Below are 23,262 nucleotides of genomic sequence, written 5' to 3'. Positions count from 1 at the left end.
TTCTTTTATGTTTCCCGTCTTCTCCAGACCGAAGGTTGCGGGGACAATCCTCTCTCTACCTTTGAGACCATGTCGTCGTGTTCTTCAACCAGACACTAAAGTGGTCAGACAGTGATGAAGCGCTTTGAGTACCTCCATGGCCGAAAAGCGCGACGGGAGTAAAAGCCCATTTACCATTGGTGAAAAAATATCCACTTTACTAAATTGCGATAGATGCCGAGAGAACTTGAGCAGGAGAGAAACGCTCATCTCTGCGCGAGCCATTTACTAGAAGCCAGCCAGCGTCTTTCGCCAACAGCCAATAAAATGACAGCGTGTGGTCAAGCTCAGCAAAGAGCGCTGAATGAAATCTAAAGCCAGAGCCAAAGATTGGAGGGAAGAAAGCAACAAAGGGCAAGAGCAATGTTTGCTGTCCCATTGTGTTTGCGTGTGTCTGCACATTCCTACTGATGTCACCAACCACACAGCAGGAAGCAAACATGCAATTTCTCATTTGGGTTTGATTTGATAGCGAAACGTTTCCATTTCATTTGAAGCCAAATGTATTATCCTTCACAAATGACCACTAAGTGATACATCCGTATCAGCAGACAGCGTCCTCATTCTCCCAGTCAAGTGGAAAAAAAAAAAGACTGCAGAAAAAAATGTGTACTGCACATGCTAAATATAAAAGATGAATCTGCATAAAACAGTTCCAATGTTTTGGGGGTTTTTTTGGAAACAAAAGTTGCTGGCTTTCATTATTTGCACAGAAAGGCATCCAATTCACACATAGCGTAAAGAGCTCAGCGTGGTGATTTACCAATGAATGAGATGGCAGTTATTTACTAACCGTTATGACGGGACCATATGAAGACAATTGGCTCTGAAAATGCATTTCATCATAAATACTGCTAATATTTCAACGCATTCATCTTGGTCTCCATCCAGACGTTGGCTGAATGACAAATGCAGCGAGCGACACTACCACCCACGCAAATGACAAATACGAGAAACATTTGGAGCAACTGTAAAGCTGCATGAGTGACTAAATAGTAACAATATGGAAATGGTCAAGCAGAAGCTGCGTGTGGGCATCTCTGTAGACTCCAAAACATATGCACTGTAGGTGCTACTCCAGGCAAGATGACAAGTAGGCTAAAAGTGAATGACTAACTAGCCATGTCATATCTATGGAGCGCTTCAGGGCACCGTGAATTTGAACATGACACCAAGTCTTAAGGCAGAGATTTGGATTTGCCAAGGGTCCAGAGTGTAATCAAACGTTCATGAGTCAATCATTCATTCTTTGGCTGACAACAGACAGATTTTCCTCAGCCTCAGGGTTTTGAGCAAATACGTCGGTCGATCACGACTGGACAAGCGTCAGATAATCTGTTATCCTATGGAAAGTGGAACGTTTTCAATCTTTCATTTTGCACGCAGGAGGGAGCCAATTTCCGCTTCATAACGGCGAAGAACATTTGATACTTCAAAAATCATACTACATCAACACTCTGAAGCATTATACTCAATAGAGTGTGATTACATTGATTAAATGCTTGAAATAAGTTTTTTTTACGAGGACATTTAAGTAACTGATTCAGAGTCATTCAGTTCATCAAGGTCTCTCTCTCTCTCTCTCTCTCTCTCTCTCTCTATCAACTTTATACCCTGACACAGCATTCGATCAATTCTGGTTTGATGCGTTTGTGTGTGACCAGACTCGATCACTCCTACAATACAATACCTACCATTTGTTTGTAAAGAGAGTTCAAAACAAAACAAACAAACAAACAAACAAGTCACAAATCATGAGCAAGTTGGGACCTGGGGTAGGATGAGGAGGACACGCTGTAGTTGTACCACAAATTGGCATGGCTGGTCACAATCACAGTCACAGAGGTGCGGGGCTTCCTCCCGAGCTTCTGACAGTCCTTGTACTAGTGCTGATGGAGCACGAAGAAGCTGGGGACTTGGAATGTTACCAGCACCGAGGCAAAAAGGGGAAGGATTTCCTCCACGACAAAGCTTGACCGTTTTGTTCTTAAAATAAAAACAAAACAACAAAATACAAAAGCCAACCAAATGAAGCCCTGTGTTGACATGCGCAGGGAGGGATGATGAAACTTACCGGGATGGCATTCGGCCCAGAATAAAACGATGGAGGGTACGAGCCCAGAGAAAATCCAGCAGCAGTAGTAACACATTTGCAGTAGTCTCCACATTGCAAATTAGTGCACGTCCACATGCAAAAAAAAAAAAAAAAAAAAAAAGCCACACGTGTTGACTTTTTTCCCCCCCGCTCAAATCGGCGACACGGCCAGAGCCTGAAGATGCACCGTCCGCTCAGCGGATGCGACGGGCGAGAAAATGATGCGAGAGGTCCAGGTGAGAGTCTTCCTTTCCCAGCATCACCGCGATCTTTTCAAACATGAGCGTAGCAGTCAGCTACAGCGCGGCATTTGATACACGCACAAGACGAGACGAGACCAGACCAGACCAGACTGCAGCGACGCTCCAATTAGCGCGTGCAGGACACCAAAGATTCGGCAGCCAGGCGTCCGTGCAGCCACGGAGAAGAAAGTCACTGGTGCTTTTCGAGGATGCGCATTTCCACATCCATCCGGGAAGTCACGTCTATTAAGCCAAGTATGACAGGGAGACTTTAAAATAGTCTTGAGAGTAGGGGAGGGGAGGAGAGGGGAGGAGGAGAGGAGAGGGGAGGAGGAGAGGAGAGGAGAAGTGGAGAGAGACGCTGGGAGACAGATAGGAATCGAACTATTCCGCTGGATCCTAGCGCCTGCACAAATGAAGCGAGCATTCTGGAGAAGCACTGACACTGACAGCTGATACAGGAGAGTGACTGACTGACTGACTGACTGACTGACTGCATGGCAACTCCCCACCGAGCGTCATTTTGCCTCGTCCGTCGCACATCGTGGCGAGAGCGCGCGCCATAAAGGTACTGCATCAACTTTTTCTAAGTCAATGTTTTATTAAAAGAGTTCTGGAAAATATTGGCAGCCTCTCCCAGCTGACTTTGGGACACACTCAAATGTCTGCCAGCCAATTGCAGGGCACACATAGACAAACATTTGCACTTACCTTACGGTCAAGTCACTTTAGAATAACAAGATTGAGTAACTCATTCTTCTACAGAAATGTCTTACTTTCGAATCTACTGGATGGCATTTTGGAAGTCATTTGCCCAACACTGCTACCAAGTACTGTATTTGAAGGTGGTTGTAGCAACTAACCTTTGCTGCATGGGAGATGTTTTGACGCACTTGTCGTTCAGCCAGGCAATTTAAGATATATCCCTCCCTAGGTGTCTCCTAAATAGTAACCTTGGACATGACAAAACCATAAACACTGAAATGAAAACAAAGCCCACCGGGACAAATCCACTGCAAAACGTCAATTTGACTTCTGAAAGGCACAATTGCAATAGTGAATAGTGTTTGTTTGTTTTTTAGTGGCAACGTAAGATGGCTACTGTCTGGCTTCAGACGCGAGGGGGCACGATATACATTCATCGTTTTAAGTCTGTGTCTGGATCCTAGTCTGTTGTGATCACATGCTTACGAGACATGGAAAACACCACTTTTACATTTGCTAACCCTACTTTATTTGGTAGAATATACACTGTTTATTTGTATTTTCTATGTCATTATGATACGCGCCGTTGTCATGTACTTACACGGGCGTTCAATAAAAAAACAATAACAAAAACGTTGCTACTGGAACTTGTAGTTCCTTCAATGTACATTTCAAAGCAATTCCCTTCAATAAAAACTACGGAAACCACAATGCAACGGCAAACGGTCATCTTTTCCGGATTTGGTAAGTCCAAAACACACGTCTGAATCCAGCCCATTTTACGTGCACTTTGCAGTGCTTTTCGTTGCAATTCAGTTGTATAATAGTGTTTTCCTGCCGACAGGAAGCGAGCAGGCCTAATATGCTTCTTTCCACACATAAGCAAGCCCGCCTGCGCTTTTAAATGCGATGTCGATTATTGTCTCTATGACTTTTAAAGACGTCAATGATTTGACTCACAATTGTGGCGACTGTGGCTCACGTAGTAGTGCGGGTCGGTTAGTAACCGGATGGTTGGAGGTACGATCCCAGCTCAGTCCCATGTCGTTGAGTCTTTAGGCAAGACACTTCACACAGGTCGCCGTTGGGAATGAGAAAGTGTTCTCAATTGGTCTGCCTGCCTGCTAAAACAATGAATAAGAAAGAACTTTGACATGTAGTAGCTGAAGCTCAGTCGTCGTCAAGTTTATGCTTCGCTTTTTGCTTTCTGTTGACGACTGTTTAGATGTGCTTTCTATTTGTCAATTTGTATTATTGTATGTACTTACATGCAGTGCATTATAAATGGATTCAGTGTTGGAGTGATTTCCAAACATGGAACATCTGAAAGCATCATCTCCACATGCACTCCATGCTCCTCCCTCCCATTAGTGGCAGGTGGGAAGTGGCCCTGTTGTTCCCTCATTTTACTTAATGGTGGCTGAGTGGCCTCTCATACAATGACCTGTAATGCATAAAATCTCACCCCCTGGGTAATTTTCTGCCTCTCTTAATCCGGACGTACATTTCCGAGTCCCTTCCAAATGTGTCATTAAGTCCAGAGTGAAATAACGGAAAAACAAATTGTAATGGCAGGAATGATCAAATTGTAGATGGATGGATGGATGGATGGCTACACACACTAAATAAAATACAAATCAGTATGCAAAAACAAATGATCATCATTGTATTTTTTTCCAGCAGACATCATGAATGTGTTTATGGATTAAGTTTTAATTTTTTTGCCAAGCCTTACGACGTGAGCGAGAAGTTAATGGCAGAGGTGTCATAATTCAAAGGAACATTTTAGGCTCATTAGCTGGCTAATTTACTATTCCCAACCACCTAACTTTGAGTGTTACGATAGCTAAAAGCTGTCCTCTGGAACAGACTTATTCAATTTGTGGGGTTTGACAATGTGATGATGCTCTTTATCCACCTTTGATTGTAGCTCCAGTCACCAATCTCTCATTTTTGTGGGGAAAAAAAAGTTGTTTCTTTCAATGGGCACAAATTACATGTTGGATTGTCAGTGAATATTGTGCGTCCAGTGTGTAGTTTTAACAATCGTTACTTATATGACCATTCACCACTAGATGGTAGACACCCGTGGCTAGGAAATGTTGATGCCAAATTGTGGCCCCCTCCATCATTTATGTTTATGTATGGAACAGAGAGAGAGCAGTCGGGCAGATGTCGGTGGTTGTATTTCTTACTTATCTGGTGATTTAGTTCTCTCTGTCGTGTCCATTGGTTTGGAGTCAATTTAGGGGGGGATGAGCTCCATTTTTTTTTCTGACTCGACGATCCCAGCGACACCACAAGCCATGTAGTTGTTCCATTGCTTTTCAAATTGTGTCTGTTGCTTCCCATGGGCTGTGAGATTGCTATAGTTTATCAGTGGAAGGAGATTATTTCTGTCTGACATACTCCGTGCCACGAGGGACGCTTGCGTGCCCATTTTCTTAATGCCAAGGGAGGAGATGGCGCCAACACTCAACTGTGCCAAAAGGGAATGGGTGGTCAGAAGGGATTGAGCGCTGGATCTGGCTGGTCAGAAGAGATTCTCTTTTAAAGCCATCATTGAACACAGTACACCCAGGGCGACCGTGACGTTCATTGTGTCTGGTCTCGGCAGGCAGGCAGGCAGCCACGCAGGCAGCCACGCAGGCAGCCACGCAGGCAAACACGCAGGCAGCCAGGCAGGCAGCCACGCAGCCACGCAGGCAGGCAGGCAGGCAGGCAGGCAGGTAGCCAGGCAGCCAGGCAGCCAGGCGGCCAGGCAGCCAGGCGGCCAGGCAGGCAGGCAGGCAGCCAGGCAGCCAGGCAGCCAGGCAGGCATTTGCTCTATACAAATGCTGATTTTGACAATGGAGATTGATTTGTTCATTAAAATGGGAGCTATAGTCTCTGTCATTGAAAGACTCAGGCTTGACTTGCTCCATTCGTCTTTATAAATTCTAATATAGGTACTACATGTTTTCATTTCTACTCTAAAGTTGAATTTTTCATCATTTTGCAAGGTTGTTCCTGCCCACCAACACTTGCGTATATCATTAAGAACAACCAAGCTCTTTTACAGTAGCCAAAAGAGTTTCATCCAGTATGTCAATTTGAGTCAAGCAACAAAATTCACCCGTTCAAAATGGTGGTTTCTGAAAACCATTCCGCTTTCTCCAAATCGGCCTTCCCTGAACAAATGAAGGTTGTGAAGAGGAAAAAAAAAAGAAAAAAAGACAAGAACTGCACAGATGTCAGTCTCGAAGCAACAGCACATCCCCGGGCTCCCCAGTGGACGGACGGACGGACGGCACTTGGTAGTCAAGAGGATAAGGAGCTTTGTGATGTGCATGTGGGAAGACTTAGCAGAGAGCTGAGTTCTCTGTAAACTAAAGCCTATCTTCAAAGTCCATCCGTCCATCCGTCCATTCAGTAGCCTTAGAAGGCCCTTGGTGAAAGGCACTGATCTTAGCACAAAACCCAAGGGAATGCACTTGAAATCAATCTAGTTAAGCCCCACCGTGGATGAATACCAATGGTGTTCATGAATGCTCTCAAGGTCACATAAATTTCATCTAACAAACTTAAGAGGCACCCTTTTAATGGTATCTGCTCCAAATGGCCTCCGATGAATTCCTACACTGCTTCTGAATGTTCCAAGACAGCATAACTGACTCTCAGCATGGTCAAACCAAATGTCATCTGGACTTGGGCAACCCTAAAATATTGTTTTCCCAATACTCATATGTCAATGTTCATTTGGATGTACGTATTTATTGTTGGACTCCTGTGCATGATGAAATCATTCCACTGGTCATTGGCAGCCAACTCAGTGGACAGGACTGGACTAGCAGTGATCCAGTTCCAAGCATGTGCTTTTGTGTGATCACTGACCAACTGCCGTCTCCGCATTTGTTCAGGCCTTTCAGGGTGTGCCAACATGTCAAGCCTGCAGTTTGGACAACACCTGATCAAGGCCTCTGCCGTGTTCCTGCGGACAGAACTGTCCTTTGCTCTGGTCAACAGGAAGCCTGTGGTGCCTGGACGTATCCTTGAACCCTCGCTAGGTGGGAGGTAGGCCTGCTCCAACAGATTCGAAAACTCACAGGTCAAATGAATGATACATGGACACAGAAGTTCTCCATAGTCACAGCAGAAAACGTACGAATACAAAGGCTACCTTTATACCGACCGGTGTGATGCGTCGTTCGTTCGTTCGTTCGTTCCTTCGTTCGTTCGTTCCTTCCTTCCTTCCTTCCTTCCTTCCTTCCTTCCTTCCTTCCTTCCTTCCTTCCTTCCTTCCTTCCTTCCTTCCTTCCTTCCTTCCTTCCTTCCTTCCTTCCTTCCTTCCTTCCTTCCTTCCTTCCTTCCTTCCTTCCTTCCTTCCTTCCTTCCAGCAGGCAGGCAGGCAGGCAGGCCCTGTCATTTTACCGTTAAAAAGTAGGACTAATTGCAACCTCCGCTTTGCATGTCATTTCAGCTATTAGTACTTTTGGATGCCCAGGTCAGAAGAGGCTAGATACCACTTATGCTAATAAGTGAGCAAAAAATGTCGGATTCAGGGAGGGGCTTGTTAAGACTCACACAGCAGCATGGCGGCGGCGGCGGCAGAGCTTTTCCCCCTGACAGCTTTATCAATATTCTCTCTCATCAAATGGCTCGGTCAGAGAACGTCGCTGAAAGGTTACTGCTTCTTGGCTAACAGCCTCATTAAAAAGTTTGGAGGGGTACGGGGGCAGCCCCCGGAAGGGAAAGGCAGGGAAGGAAGGGGGTCTGGACTTGACAGAGTATTCGGTCCCTGCGGCAGAAGCCTCAGGAGAACAACTCTTTTTGAAACCCGATCATTGACCCGCTATATTTATTTACATGACACAAACGAGAGGGAATACTGTTTGCTTCTTGACATTGCTGTAGAAATAGAGATGGATTGTTCTCTCTCTCATGTCTTGAGTGCCACTGGCTGGAAGTGAAAACACACATGCACCAAACTTTTGAGCTTAATTCAGGTGATGAGAATTAAATCAGAGAATGATTATTAAAACACTAATAAAACATGCCCGCCCCCCCTAAAGTAAAGGAGTTGACTTTGCCGTTGAAACGCCTTTGGACGGGACTGTATCATTTTCAGAAAAGCAGATTAGAGTTAATACAAGAGCGATTGAATAAAAAAGAAAGAATGAAGGATAGGGGAAAAAAGGACAGCTTGCTCCCCCTCTCGCCTCACCTCGCCTCGCCTCGCGAGTGTGGAACAGATGGAGGATGACAGTGAATGCTTAATGAGCTTTCCGGCACGCGGACCTGTGTCACCACCACAAAAAGATTCACTTGGGTAACTATTCGTCACCACTTGGAGAGGGAGATTTTTGACATTTGGGGCTTAGTTTCTACCCTGGGACACTATTTTCAATCGGGTATTTAGCTGGTAAATCAAATTGCGCTCGTTTAACATTATTTTAGTTGGCCAAATATTCCGTATTTCTGTGATCTAAATATTTCTATTTGAACTCTTTGAATTGTACGAATTGATTTCATTTTGATTTTCTAAGTGTGCAATAAAGCGCAGTACTCTTGGACATCAGCTAATTGAATGACATACTGTGTGTAGGATTTGACATTCATGATTCATGCTGCAGACATGATTTGAATGTGCAATAAGCAATTCAGAAGCTTTTTCAATGCTCAGCTCATTCCCGTGAGAAACTTGCATGTCAATGCATGTCGCTCCCAATTGCTGAAATGAGTTTGATGAAGTGGATACTGCAGACACTGGAGTCTTGCAGATACCTACTTTGTGTTTGGATGATAACTTGACTTGGTGAATTCTTTAGCATTGTTTCTCTTCGAAACGAGCCAAATAATTCAACATGTCGTCCAGATGGAGAGAATGCTCTGCTTCCTCAAAGTTTGAAGCTACAATTGTTCAATTGAGTATATTGGTGGAGTAGTGCTTACATTGGCCAGAACCTTGTTGAGAAGACGCCGACGCTCCAAGTTGCACGGGCGGGCAGCTTTACGTGTTTCCAACCTAACGACTGTCCCAGCATGCAAAGCTCCCTCCTCTCTCATAATGAGCTGTGGAAAATGAGGCGTCACCTTTGGGTTAAACGTTGTTCACCTCTTGCAAGCGTGTCACAGAGTCACCGGGAAAGGTGACTGACTTGGCACGACTCCCATCTCCCTTTTGACCTGACCTCGTTCACGTTATCGTACGTCATACGGAACAGATGAGCATGTTGCTTGTGAAAATGGACTCAACTCAAAAGGAAGATTGGACAAATGGTCTACATTTGGCACTCTTTCAACATAACAAATACAGTGTGTGTGTGTGTGTGTGTGTGTGTGTGTGTGTGTGTGCGCGTACATCCATATGAATATATAGATATATGTACGTATATAAAACGGCCAAGTATTTCAAAGGTGAATGCAAAAATGACTAACTTGTGTGTGACTTGAGGCGTGTGTGTGACTTAATTGTGAGGACAGACTTGGACTTGCCATCGCAGCGCTACATTGTGGGAGATGGGTGACTTGTTCAAAGCTCAGTGAGTGCAAATCAGTCCTTTGATCAGTAATGGCCAGAAACCTTCTCACAATGAATTCATGACTCTTGAGAAAAGAGGACTTTTTTACCTCCATTTTTTCTTGAAGTCCCAAGATGACTAACTTTCTAATGGAACTCACAGCCATCTTTTCCCTTCGGACGCTGAGTTGAGCTTTACTTGTAACTTTGTCGGAATGTCGTGGTCCAGATGGAGTTGCACACCGGCGCTTCTCACTGTTGGGACACGAAAGCCGGCGGGCGGGTCCGGCCGGCGTCTCCCACGGGAGCCGCTTGCAATCTGCTGGAATGCCTCTTTTTTTTTTTTCTTTCCCTGTGAGCCCCTAGGCCCTTCTTGTTAAAATAGGTCCGCTGAGAGCTGTCATCCACTTGGCAGCTGGAGAAGACAGCAGATGATCTAAGTGCAGCTTGGAGCGGGAAAAGAGCTTCATTTGTGAACTTGCCATGTTGCTAAAGCGCGTATGGATGAACTTTGTCATGTTATTAGAGCGCTTCTGTGGCACCTTAATCCTTTCTTTCCAAGACTAGGTGGTAGTACATTTTTCTGCGTTTCTTACATGCCGCAATGCTTTAGCCCTGTAAATCGTACTGAACGTTGCTTCCAACAAATGTTAGCTATTGTTGGCTGCTTTTGTTTGTGCTAATCTAATTGGCTCCAATACAAGGAGTGTATATTTGAAATTGTTTTGTTTTTTTGTTTTGGGTGCAGATCTGTGTCATGCATGCAGTGTGCCAGACCCCCCCCCACACACACACACTGCTAAGCCGAGCGTTCCATTGACCAGCAGTGGGCTGCATGTTGCCAGCACGTTCCTGCTGGCGCTTGGCCGTCCGTCATCTCTTGCGTGGTGGCCAGCTGCTTCCTTCCTGTGTGTGTGGAAACATTGTTGAACAGCACTAACCCTTGCACCGCTACCATGTTGCTATCCCAGAGGAATTACGTGTCGAACGCAGCCAATGCAGTCTGCGAGCCAACTGTGATTTTGACACAACGCTTTGCTTGGAGTCAGCATGCCCACGAACGTCGTGAGGATAAACGGTTCGGAAATCCAACGTCCAAATGCATGAAATCCCGATAAAATGATACTTTACAACCACTGGCCGAGCTCTGTCTTTAACACACATCTTGGCTGCCCTTTTTCTTTGCAAGCCCACGGCCACAATTACCAAGTAATTCAATGTTATATATTCTGACATGTTTGAATATCTGTCATAATAAAATAACCCAAAGCCCCAAGCGCAGTCGATTGGACTCCTCTCAAGATTTGTTTCCTTTCCTAACTAGCCATGCAAATCACCGACCGGCTAGTATTTAAATACAGTATAATGAAATTCAAATGTATATCGGGATGAGCGGTACGGCTGCCCGCAAGCCAAACGGCTGCGATCGTAAGATGGGCAACGGGAAAATGACGAGAGGGAACGTGGCATGTTGAATCATTTCCAACTTTTTGTAATGTGGACCTTCAGTGCTTGCATTTGCAGCTTTTTGGCTTCGTGTGTGTGCGTGTGTCCGACCACTAAAGCCATTTTCATGGGATGTAATCTGTCGCAACTTTGTTCGTACGACCTTTCATCGAGTTCCATTTTGCATGGCACTTAAGTTTACGAGCAAACGTCGGCTAAATTGGCCGGAGCCCTAACCCGCTTTAGTAGGGTCATAAAGAAGGTATAAAGATTTTACACAGGGCTCGATTGATTCGTCATTACACAATCACCAAACTGACCCCAAATGGTGCGTTCAAAAACGGGACGTATGCCCAAAACAGATGGAGTACAGCAGTTGTTTGCCATCATACATCCATTTGAGGAACTTTTGAATCCAAATCTTGTTGTGATTTGTGTGATTTGTATTGCTGCGAGTCAGTGGCTGGTTCCAACAGATTCAAGCTGTGGTCAGTTTGTCTTCACATTGAGTAATGGAGCGTCTGCAAATGAAGCAGCTTGATTCACTCACCAATATACGTTCATTGTGTCTTCTCTCTTATTTGGACCAATGCTACGTATCTCCAAAGTGTGGCCAGTTGATTGGGAGTGCACAAGCTCAGGTGGCTGCTGCAAAGAGAAAGCTCTGCGGGATAGAAGCCTGAAAACAGTGAATGATGTGGCAGGCGAGCGAGCGAGCGTTGGTTTAGTGGCATGTGTCACTTCTGACTTACAAAGAAGTCATCCGTTCAAACCTCCTCGTTTTTGTTGTATTTGCTGGCAACAGGAGACGCAATCCAGCATTCATTTATTTGCTTACGTCAAATGACCAGAGCACTGGAAAATGCATCAAAGATTGAGAAAACTCATCAGTTCCAATTTGTGTGCAGACTTCATACGCATTCTCACAACATCTGATGATACGAGTCTGCAGAGCCGTCCGTGATTGATTGTTGGGAACTGCAATGTGCTCAAGTGGACAAATGGTCACCCCCCCACCCCGCCGCCTGAGACGGATAAAAGCGGGTGAAATGCGCTGCTTCATTTCTATTCCACAAAGCTAAGATGATGTGTTTAGACGAGTGGGCCCGCATACAACATATTACTGTAAGGAACAATTTGGGGCTGAACTGCGTTATGTCACTTCCTCCTAATATACGTACGTATGCTGTTAATGACTTCCAATGACATCATATTATTGGATCCAGCACAGTAGGGCCCCCCTGCCCCTGCCCCTGCCCCTGCACCAAGCCACCCAGCCAGCATGCAGCAGTATAATGAATTGCAGCTAAGTGGAGGGAGAGCGGCCGAGCCTGCTCATTCTCTGCGGGAGACTTGGGAGCCTAACAAACCAATTTCACAGAAAGGATCGGCCAACGTAGCACTTGAGACACATACTACTGCCTCGGGCAGCGCCAGCCAGCCAGCCAGCCGGCTCGGTGCAGGCCTTCTTCTCTGCTCGCTGTAGTGTGGACGACATGAAATTGTGATGACATTTGATATTTAATCATTTGATGAGAAAAAAATCAAAATCAGATGGCGCTATGGGAATTTCGGTTCATTAAACTGACAGGTTGAATGCTTCAAGGGGGACAAAAAAAGAGCATTATTATTACCCCAGACAAAAATACAAGAGCTGGACATATTTGAGAAAATTCCACACCATCCGTCTTTCTTCATATACGTAAGCAAAGAGTAAATGTGAAGGGCTCTCCTCAGAAGCCTGCTGAGCAAAATGACCAATCTTCCTCAGTGAAGGAGATTTATGGATTGTCATTTCAGCACTTTTCTTTCTTTTCTCCAATCGCTCATTGAGGGCCAAGCACCAGATGGAGGCTAAAACAAAACAACAGGAACCAGTTTGTCATCCTTCAAAACTGCCATCTTTGCAACAAATGAGCGAGCGCTAGCGTGTGATCAAACGGGAAACTCAGCAGCTAAGGTGACTTTTTAAAAAGTGCACATCAGAAGCCGGGGGGACAATAGCAGAGCCTCGCCTCCATGCCGCTCCAAGTATCTGAAACACCTCAAGAATTTGGCCTTGATATATTATTATTTATATTATTTGTATTTTATTATATCTTTTTGATTTTATGATCTTTTCCTTTTCTATATTTGACAGTGGAGCACAAGATGGATGGATGGATGGATGGATGGATGGATGGATGGATGGATGGATGGATGGATGGATGGATGGATGGATGGATGGATGGATGGACGGATGGGTGGATGGATGGATGGACGGATGGGTGGACGGATGGACGGATGGACGGATGGATGGATGGATGGATGGATGGATGGATGGATGGATGGATCTGATTGGTAAAGCATTGCCGCATTCAAGCTTCGAGCAAAGCGCGGAGCATTGAACCCCTCCGACAAGGTTTGTCCCTTTGACAAGTCAGAGTGTGTGAAGGTTTCGCCCCGTGATCCCCAAAAGCAAGTCTTCCTCAGCCTGCCATGCAGTCAGTCCCTGTCCGTCGTCCGTTTCACAAGGCACAAAAGCAGGACCGAGGCCGCAGTTGAGTGATTTGATGTCCTTATCTAAAAGCTTGGAAGCACTTCCCACAAATATTGATTTGTGCCCCTTTGTCTCTCTTTTAGCCATGCTTATCCTGGCTGTTCACTCTAATCATATCAGATTCAACATTGATAGAACGAAACAAAGCTGCCTGCCTGCCTGCCTGCCTGGCTGCGAGGCTGCCTGCCAATTCCCATCTATGGCAATTTCTTCTTAAATCCAATGTTAGTAACTTCCAAGAGCATTTGGGTTTAAATTGATTGGAAAAAAGAAAACGAAAAAAATCAACTTTAGACAGCTTTTTCACATTCTGACATCCATTCTATTTCTTTTGAATGTCATTTCTAAAGACGCGCTTTCTTTCTCCCGTCAGGGGCAACTCGTAATGGTTTGGGCTTTTTTCTTCAACTCGTTGTCATTGGTCTGGCAAAAATCCAGGGTTTGCTATTGGTGTGATTTTGTAGTCATTAGTGTTTGCATTACCAAATTGCTAAATGTTGGCATTTAATGATTGCATTTAAAGGGACACAAAAGGCACGATTAACACTTTTCAGAAAAACTGGGAAAAAAAGGTACCATTCGGTTTTCCTGGTTTGCACAAGGCCTTGTAATGATTTTTGAGCGATCGTTTTTTTCTTTTTTGGTCCCCTTATTTTTGTTAAGAGAGAGAGAGAGAGAGAGAGAGAGAGAGCTGTATTTCGTATCCCCAATGATTCTTTTGAGCTTTGTCTTTCCCCCCCATCTTAGCTATTCGGGGCCAATCCGAAGACACAAGAGTGTGGCTCCAAAGCTTTTTTCCTTGGCTTCGGTTGCTTCAAAAGTCTCTCATCCAACATGACAGTTAAGAAATGATTTTGAAGTCCAACGAGACTTGATGTTGATTGAGCTTTACGGGAGCTACTGACAAAGATTGTTTTCTAACAGTGTAACTCCGCTTTTTGCATTCACTGTATATTTATCCAAACGACAGGTGCTCGTGTGACTTTCATGAGGCTAGTAGGGCATGCATCATTTCAAGCATCTACTTTCCATACGCTTCTTTCTCCTCACCTTTTGTGCGAGTTTCACGCAAGACTATATTCCAATCAAATGATGTAGCATCTGGCTGAGTCTCCGATGGAGAATAGTCTGCGTTAATAATAGGAACTGTGACATAGCAGTGCATTTCCATACACAAAGAATTGTGTCTTGATGAGGGTGGATTGAAGTACTAAGTCACATGGCTGCATTGCTGTTTAGTTATTGTTGCTTTTTTGTTTGTGTGTGTGTATAATAACTGACAGTCAGTCTTAAAGATCATCCAATCTCCCGAAAGTGTCGCTCTTTGAGTGAGATGACTTCAATCTTACTACAATGCTTGTCAAATCTCAATCGAGGGTAATTTTGATTCAACCTCTTTTTTTTGCTTTGTGATGGCAGGAATGGTGTGAGGAACATGACAGAGAGCAATTCTTCTCCTGACATGCTTTTTTTTCTCCATCTTGTCAGCCTGAAAGCCCAAGCAAAGTTGTAGCATTGGCAGAGATCTGTTGAATACAGAATGGATTCAATCCTTTATTGTTGAACTTGTTAGCTTTTATTTCAGGTGCTCCATCAGTTGAGGATAGAATCGTTGTTTCACCAACTTGTCCAAATATGTGCATTTGATGCGCATTTCAACTTAGTTACCTTCGATTGCAAGCTACTTTATTACTTTCAATGGACGTGACAATTTTACCTAAAATAAAAAACACAGCGTTTTTTGTTTTGTTTTTTACGTGACATGTACGTACGTTCCGTTCCAAAAGTAATGGGACATGTGACAAACAGCTGTATGCCATTGTATAAAAAGAATAAATAGGACCTGAGGCTGGATGAGATATTCTAATTGAGGTCATTGTAAGGTGGTTTAATGACTTAAATGGAGAAAATAGCTTCATGTGAGATTTCAGTGTTTTTTGTTTGATTTGAGATTGTCAAGACAACCTCCACTGTAGCTTTGAGAGATGAACAACAAAAGAAAAAGAAAACAATACCCGTGTATTAGGAAGAGTAAAAGTTGCCAATTGCTAATGAATCCATTGACGGCCTTGTTTTCCTCCTGTGTATGCCAATGTGCCATGATGGAGGCCATTGGTGTGTGGGCCGTAACCTGTAATCTGTGCAAGGAAGGGACAATTGTTGCAGCAGCCGCAGTGATGGATCTCTTTGTTTTGACCAGTGCCAAGCCAAAGGGCATTTTGATTGATTTGAGGCTCTGCTGCCTTCATTATGGCCTGTGATATTGTGAGTGGCTCCTTTTGTTTTTGTTTTTTTTGATGACTGCCTCTTATTTATTGTGGAAGTGAGCTTCCTTTCCAAGTTAACAAATGCTAGTTTGTTCAATTTCGTGGGATCACTCTCACATTTTTAGTAAACATCATTAATACCACGTAATGATGCGGCTCGAAAATCATGGGTAAGACAATACGTGAAGAGGTTCGAACCAATATATTCCTAATTAAGCCATTCAAAATGTACATACGTATGTATCTAAAAAAATCGGAAGAGTTCATTTAGCAAACATTGAGCCGATCCGCTTGACTGGCACAAAAATGCTTGGCTGTTGCCTTTTTGAAAAAAGAGTCCAAATACAAAAGTGTCAGTCATTTGAATGATGCACAATCTGAAAAATGTGCCACAGAATAGGGGGTGCACCTTGGACTGATCGCTAGCCAATCGCCCAATGTCTGGCCAATATGTGCAATTTGATGTATTGATTTATTGTTTGTATCCTCAGCACCATCCATTTTGTCCTCGATCAAGTCATTTTCTTGTGTGAACAGCCCACTGCCTCAAACAACATCAGGACGAGTGTGAAAATGGTCTGTGAGACGAGCTCGACAGGGGTCAGGCAAAGAGGTTTATCTCAGGCTAATGTGAACGAATGCATTGCGGTCGTTTCGAACCACGGCACCACGGCATTTGAGCCGGCGTGTGGCGAGTCGGGCTACGGTTGGGGAGCTGGGGTCGGAGGACAGACAGACAGACAGACAGACAGATAGATGTCTTGCCTCCCTCCGAGGAGTGATTGCATTTGCAATGTAAAACCAATCCGCGCTGCCTTGTTTTTAGCACATGCACTGTAACCCTGAGACTGCCATAGCAGATCATAATAGGATATCGAATGTTCTTTCGTGTCATCGTCAAAGCCCCGAATCAAGTAGCCGAGACACAGACGGGACGAGATCTCTTCGCTGATTACAATCAAGTTGTCCCTCCCTTTCGCTTCTGCTCATTCGCTTTGCTTTAACGGACAAAGCCGTTAATAGCGCTTCTTGTTAGGTCAATTAGTACGGACTATCCAATACTTGTAGCAGGTCTTTAGGGAGCAGAATGCGCTTGGATAAGCCCTATCCAGCAATATTAAGTCAACTACCGTAATTTTCGGACTATAAGTCGCACCGGAGTATAAGTCGCACCAGCCATAAACTGCCCAAAAAAGAGAAAAAAAAACATATATATGTATATCAGTCGCTCCCGAGTATAAGTCGCCCCCCCACCCAAACTATGAAAAAAAACGCGACTTATAGTCCGAAAATTACCGTATGTGTTTCCATCTTTGCCATTCTTTGGATGATACAGAAACGTAAACGTATCCAGCAATATGAAGTCAAATAGTGTGTGTTTCCATGTTTTACAATGGCTGGCAACATCAATGGAAATTTGTAACTGTTACCTGTGACTTTTTCCTCCAATTCCAAACTTCCTTAACAGAACCTTTTCAGATGTATTGGTTTGCCCGCTCCGACGAGTGGAGCGTTTTCGGGATCTTCGACCGGATGAGCTGACCGATTTATTCAGTAGCACCCAGAGAGTCGCCGAGGTGGTGGAAAAGTACTACAATGCTACATCTCTCACCATTGCCATCCAGGTCAAATCAAATCTTTTTTTTTTTTTTTTGAAGTAGGATTCAATTGAAGGCTTTTCATTTGAAGCCAATAAACGCATTGTATCAAAGTGTACTTTCCTTATTGCCACATTTCATCCACTCTTGTGTCATACGTTGAAGATAAATTCACATCCATCTATGACACCTGTGATAAGTGAAAGGTAGACAGGCTCTCACCTCAGATTGAAGTGCCTTTTTTGCATAACGGGTGATATATATGCTAATATGAAAATATCACCTAGCGTGCACTGTGGCCCTCGCAGACAAAATTGTTTCACAGGTTGGTAAGAGAATCAAAGTTAAGAAAAAACCAAGAAAAAAGCAACAAAGAGAATGAATGCTTTGCCTTGATGTCGCTTTCTTTGACTGGGAAATGGTTGACTAAGATTAGGATTGAAATCGTGACAGCTCCCTTTTCCCAGAACCACATTAAAGTACTATTCTCTGCAGGCGGTATCAATTTTTCACCTCATTGTGCCATTTCTCTGTGGAAAATAGGATCGTACAACTCATCTTGGGTTAATTAAAACAAAAGGTTTTGGGCAACACAAGACTGATTTTTTGTTTTGTTTCCCTCTGATCAGGGCAGGGACAAAATAATTAGCACTCATCTGATGTCTTCTTTTCTCTCTTCTTCACTCGCACTAATGTGCAATAATTAGGAGCAAGACATTTGGGTCTGTAGCAAATAACACCGTTTAATCCTTTGAATTGCACCAAAAAGGTGACATTATTGGATTGGCATTAGAAGAACATGCTTTCTAATTAGAATTGGGCAAGTTACAAAATGTGATATATTTAAGATTACTAATGATGAGTAAAGCTGTTTTCATTGTCCTCCTGACTTCTTAGCTTGCTCCTATTTGGCCATATGTTGTTTTCTTTTAACCATAGCTGTTTAACTGGTACGACCTTCAAAAATAATAATAACAATAATAATACAATCTGAGCGTTTTGCAAGCCTTATGGCTTTATCCGCTATTGCATCCAATCCACATAATTCACAAATGTCACACTTAATACTCATTTCAGAATTGTGATGAAAGTGACCTTTAAATACTTGGGGAAAAAAAAAATATATATATATATATATATATATATATATTTTTTTTTTTTCTAATGACATCTTTTTGTTCCCACTAGGATGGCCCTGAAGCTGGACAAACTGTGAAGGTGAGAACTAAATAATTCACAACTTTTGAATATGTCATGAGGATTCCGCAACAGTTATACACCATTAAATAACCATTGTATCTCATTTCCACTTCCAAATTCGTGGCATTGATGAATTATTTAGTCATATTCTAAAAGGGTTCAAATATTTTTGGCATGATCCCATCTCCCGAAACCATTCAAAAAGTTGACTGGGAATCCACTAAGAATACTATGTTCATGGCGAAGAACTCATCACCGACAGTGAAAAAAAGAAGAGAATCGAATTGTGCAGTGGGTATACAAGAACATTTTTCAAGGTTATAGGATGAAAAAAACAATTGCCCGTATAGCATATCTAACAACATTTCAAGCCTTCCCCATGCACTTTGATAAACTCACTGGCTCGGGTCTCGGGACAAAAGATGATTTGGAGCCTTGGAATTGCATTTTAAATGCAGGAGGAGGATTGTGAGTCATCAGGAGGGGCGCCATCTTTTTTCATTCAACAGTCCTGCCGGGGATTCATACGATCTTTGTACAATACAACAACAATATGATCCCTTCCGTCATTCATCAACAGCTTATCCTCATGAGGGTCGCTGGAGCCTATCCTGGCTGTGCACCCTCAATAAGTAGATCTCAAAGACTTACGGCGTCGGAAGTCACCACCTTACCGTTACTAACAGTTAAATGCGGCACGTTACTTGTGCTGCGTTTCTGACAATGCATTCGTGGCGCCACAACACTTCCGCCGACTAAGTCAATCGAAAAAGTGTCTTGAGGACATTGATGTTCCACCCTTGCAGAGAAACAAATCACAGTGAATCATGCAGGCTGCCAAGTTTGTTTGAATAGTCACCCGAATAGTTGGCTAGGAGCGCTGCGGTGAAAGAAAGTCAATTACAGCCTTAAAAGTGAAAGATTAAGGAGTCTCTGTGGTGTGCGCCACGCCACGGCACGGCACGCCACGCCACGCCACGGCACGGCACGCAGGGTGGAATTTCTCACTCTGTGATTTGCGGCAAAGCGGTAGCACCGTTTTGCTCGTTTACCAGTCTGTGAATTAATTAATTCATTCATTCATTTGGCTGTGTTGAAAAGATCCCCCTAACCCACAGCACAATGCCTAAACAACTGCTTTGTCTTATTTGCTTGCTTGCAGCATGTCCACGTCCACGTGCTTCCCAGGAAGGCGGGTGACTTTGAACGCAATGATAGCATCTATGATGAGGTACGCCACCTTTTTGTTTTGGATGAACAGCTACATCCGTTTGTTTGATTTGACAAATCCATGAGCATACACATCATTAAGAATCCATCCATCCAACATTGCGCGACAATAACAATAAAGCTGACTCTGACAAAGATTACGTATCAGACAAGGTTTTCTTGAAATGTGCGCGTAGTGTTTGCAACGTTAATGCGATCCACAATTAACATCTCAAGGTAATGACTTCCAAAGTGTGGTATCAAACAAGCTCAAGTCCTTCTCTTCATTCAGTCATTCTTGTGTCTTGTGCGTTTCTCCTGAGAATATTCACATTTGCATCCGTCAATTTGTAGCATTGTGAACTTAAAAAGCATCCGTGTACGTATGTCGTTGTCCAGTGGGGACTGTCACAGTTGCGCAGGCAGGAGCAGCATGGACCAGGACAAGCCCACACTTAGGCTCTTTTTAATTTCTTCGGGGAATTGCCACGAGCCGTGCTCAATCAGGGGGATATTTTAAACACCCCCATTTTATAACATGCCTATGCGGTGAAAATGACTTTGGCCATGTACAAGAGGGAAATTCTTCCATCTCTGCTCCCAAATGGGAATGGGAATAGAATAGCAAACATTGAGAGGAAGGACAAAGACAAACTCCCTAGCTGATCACTGCCCTCTCCATATTTGGAAATAGCAATACTTCCTTCCGTGGTGTAATTGGGAACATTCAATTGAATACCCAGCATGCACACATACTGTACGTAGCAGCAATATAGGGGAAGACATGCAACAAAGGTCAAATGACTTTTATAAAACAACATTCCTGGAGGTTTCTTGTAAGATTAGTGCTGCTTTAACTTGGATGCAATCACCAACTTTTCATTTCATGCTTTCTGCTTCGAAAACCAATTTGAAACTCGAATCAACTTTTGATAAAGGCTCGGTCATTTAAACGACATTGACCTCAAGTCTTGGCAAAGTGGCTTTGATCATCGGAATCTCACTTTGCGCAATCTCATCGGTACACGGGGAAAAGGTCTCACCGGGCCAGGGGTTGGCAACCGGCCCGCGCAACTGATCCTTCTGCTGTTTGTGATTTTGAATTAGACTCATCCACTCATCACCCAAGATGCATTCAATTTGTTCCATCATTGCACGCACGGACGGGCTTAGACTTGGGCTCTTGATCCAATGTTGGGGATTTTCTGCCAAAAGCCTCCATCCACCATGTTTGTTACAAGTATATTTATTGATTGTTGCTCACAGTCCCATGGAGGCTTTTTATCTGCTTGGCTTGTAGATGGTCCAAAGGTCAAGTTAACCCCTGGGTCAGTCATCATGTGGGGCCAGCCAGCAGCTTCATGAAAGTCTATCCTCTTTGACGTACGATTGTACCATGTCCAACAGCCAGGCGGGAGAAAAGGGGGTGGCCAGAGGTTAATCAGCTGCAATTTCTTTCTCTTTCTCCTGCCCGATATACGTAGCTTTTCCATCTGTGAACGATCGGGGCCGAAAATACAATGTGCGTATCCAATACGATCGTTCCGATCGCAATCTCCTTTTTTGTACATTTTCAGAGGCCTACATAGAGAGTAGGTTATGTTTAGCGGGGGTGCTTGATCCCCGTTCTTTTGACATTATTACTACTTGCAATGATTGAGTTGAATGGGCAAATTGGGATCTATCCCACCAAGACATGGAATGGAATGGGATGGGATGGTGGCCATGCATCCATAGTCCTCATTAAAAGTGGCTGTATTTACCCCAAATGGATGGCTCAAATAGAGAATGAACACGCTTTTCATTTTCCTGATCAGAAACTACATGGCTTGTTAGTGAGGAACGGAGCATCCCGGCTGGATGATCCTTCCAATTGGAACTAACTGTTTAGGAACAACGGCTCTCTCTGAAACTTGAGCACAACCAATTTGTGTTTGTATGAGGAAATCCTCCGGAATTTAGGATTATTTTAGTAGTGCCCATCTTTTAGCACTTACTAGCGATAGTGCAATAAATATATAAATCTACGAAATCAAAATGCATTCATAAGTGCTGACCAAGAAAAATACCAAAATGTTTACAGACATTCAAGGTTGGGATAGTAGTTAAAAAAAGAGATCCCGAAATGTTGACAGACATTCATTCAAAGTTTCAACTCATCAACCGTAATGAAATGTTGCTCACCATCAAGTCATGCTAAGTCTATGCGTCATTTGTATTTCAGACGCCAATTTTAACGTCGCTTGTGACTCCTGTGATAGCCTCGTCTCGTCTTGTGCTTTTCTTGCCGATGCTGTCGCGAGGCAGATTGTAAGCGCATCATATCTATTCACATCATATTAATGTGCCACCAAATCTTCATTCTGAATTTATGCGCTGTGACTTTTTTTTTTTTTCCCAGTGTATTATGTGGGAGGTGTACAATTCCACGAGTGATTAAAATGCAATCCTGGAGATTGGATGGGATTGCTCAAAGGTGGGAATGGTTGAACAAATAAAGTGCGAAGAAGGGCTGCTGAGGGAATTACCTGCTGATATAAGCAGAAGCAGGAGGAGGAGGAGAATAGAGAAAAGAATAAATGAGTCCAAAACACTTTTGAAAATGACTTTTCGCTCCCCGCCGAGGTTAATACTTTGCCACAACCCACGACACAAAAATCAAATCAAATTCATAGGATGGCTGTATTCGTGGTTGCATGTTGCACTTACTGCCATTTGCATTTGCAGCTCCAAAAACACGATGACCAAGATGAGAACGTGCCCTCAAAGTGGAGATCGGAGGAAGAGATGGCAGCAGAAGCCGCAGTCTTGAGAAATCAAATTGGGAACTCTTAGAAGGTAGATAGAGGAACATTTTTCTTCCGATTTCCTTTGACTGGCTCACTCATTGTAGAAATGTGTTTCAGGTAGGACAGCATGCAATGCCACAGTCAACAGGGATTGATTGGGAAAGAAAAGAAAATGAAGTGGAGGATGCAATGATACCTGGAGGAATTGTGTTTTGCTAAAGTACTAGTGTGTCCAACAGAAGAAATAGAATGTTTTAAAAATATGTGCAAGGGGAGAACCTATTAGGAAACTCCAACCAAACTGACCACTTCTTGCCATAGTATTGTTATTGAATCATCATTGTCCCTCCCCACAGGGGGAAATAAATCTGTGTCATGGTGGCCTGTCCTGTGCGTCTGTTTTTTTTTTTTTTGGTTTCTTCTGACACGATGATGGGAGCTATAGTACTTTTATTTTGCTCGATATTAAAATTGGAACTGATATTTGATCCGGTAAATAAATCATCCCAGACAGTCAACGAAAGCGGGATCTGTCTCTCTATCTGTCCTATACTTCCCCCAGGTGGCCAGAAGGAGCGAAGCATTTTCTTGACGCGCTAGGATAAAATAGACGGACGGATTTGTTTGGAACTGT

General features: G+C 43.7%; 2 protein-coding genes across 5 annotated transcripts in view; one reads left to right on the top strand and one right to left on the bottom strand.

The window, feature by feature from the left end:
• Positions 1 to 2,621, bottom strand: part of LOC133162236 (receptor-type tyrosine-protein phosphatase gamma-like) — a 64,991-nt gene extending 62,370 nt beyond the window's left edge. The window contains exon 1 of the mRNA XM_061291289.1: positions 2,114 to 2,621. Coding sequence (XP_061147273.1) covers positions 2,114 to 2,207 — 94 coding nt within the window. The 5' untranslated portion in view covers positions 2,208 to 2,621. The remainder of the gene's footprint in view (positions 1 to 2,113) is intronic.
• An 86-nt stretch (positions 2,622 to 2,707) lies between these two features.
• Positions 2,708 to 23,009, top strand: fhit (fragile histidine triad diadenosine triphosphatase). Of its 4 annotated transcripts, none has more exons than XM_061291292.1 (7): positions 2,708 to 2,944; positions 6,981 to 7,134; positions 17,301 to 17,457; positions 18,619 to 18,648; positions 19,793 to 19,861; positions 22,567 to 22,677; positions 22,746 to 23,009. In XM_061291292.1, the coding sequence occupies exons 2-6, from the start codon at positions 7,001 to 7,003 to the stop codon at positions 22,672 to 22,674; spliced, it is 498 nt and encodes a 165-aa protein (XP_061147276.1). In that variant the 5' UTR covers positions 2,708 to 2,944; positions 6,981 to 7,000; the 3' UTR covers positions 22,675 to 22,677; positions 22,746 to 23,009. The 4 variants fall into 4 exon arrangements, with proteins under 4 accessions (XP_061147276.1, XP_061147278.1, XP_061147274.1 ...); XM_061291294.1 differs by having other exon boundaries at positions 2,719 to 2,944; positions 6,981 to 7,106; positions 17,312 to 17,457; XM_061291290.1 differs by lacking the exon at positions 2,708 to 2,944 and adding an exon at positions 3,700 to 3,825.
• Positions 23,010 to 23,262: the final 253 nt, after the last annotated feature.

Source organism: Syngnathus typhle, linkage group LG11 (genome assembly GCF_033458585.1).
Source record: "Syngnathus typhle isolate RoL2023-S1 ecotype Sweden linkage group LG11, RoL_Styp_1.0, whole genome shotgun sequence".
Taxonomy (NCBI): Eukaryota; Metazoa; Chordata; class Actinopteri; order Syngnathiformes; family Syngnathidae; genus Syngnathus; species Syngnathus typhle.
Note: the sequence above shows the minus strand (reverse complement) of the source record. Positions and strands in the feature narration are given on the sequence as shown.

Coding starts and splice junctions, on each gene's coding strand:
- fhit (XM_061291290.1), top strand. CDS start 3,744: ATGTACATTTCAAAGCAATTCCCTTCAATAAAAACTACGGAAACCACA. Junction 3,826..6,980: donor GGTCATCTTTTCCGGATTTG/GTAAGTCCAAAA, acceptor GCATTTGTTCAG/GCCTTTCAGGGTGTGCCAAC. Junction 18,649..19,792: donor AAGCTGGACAAACTGTGAAG/GTGAGAACTAAA, acceptor GCTTGCTTGCAG/CATGTCCACGTCCACGTGCT.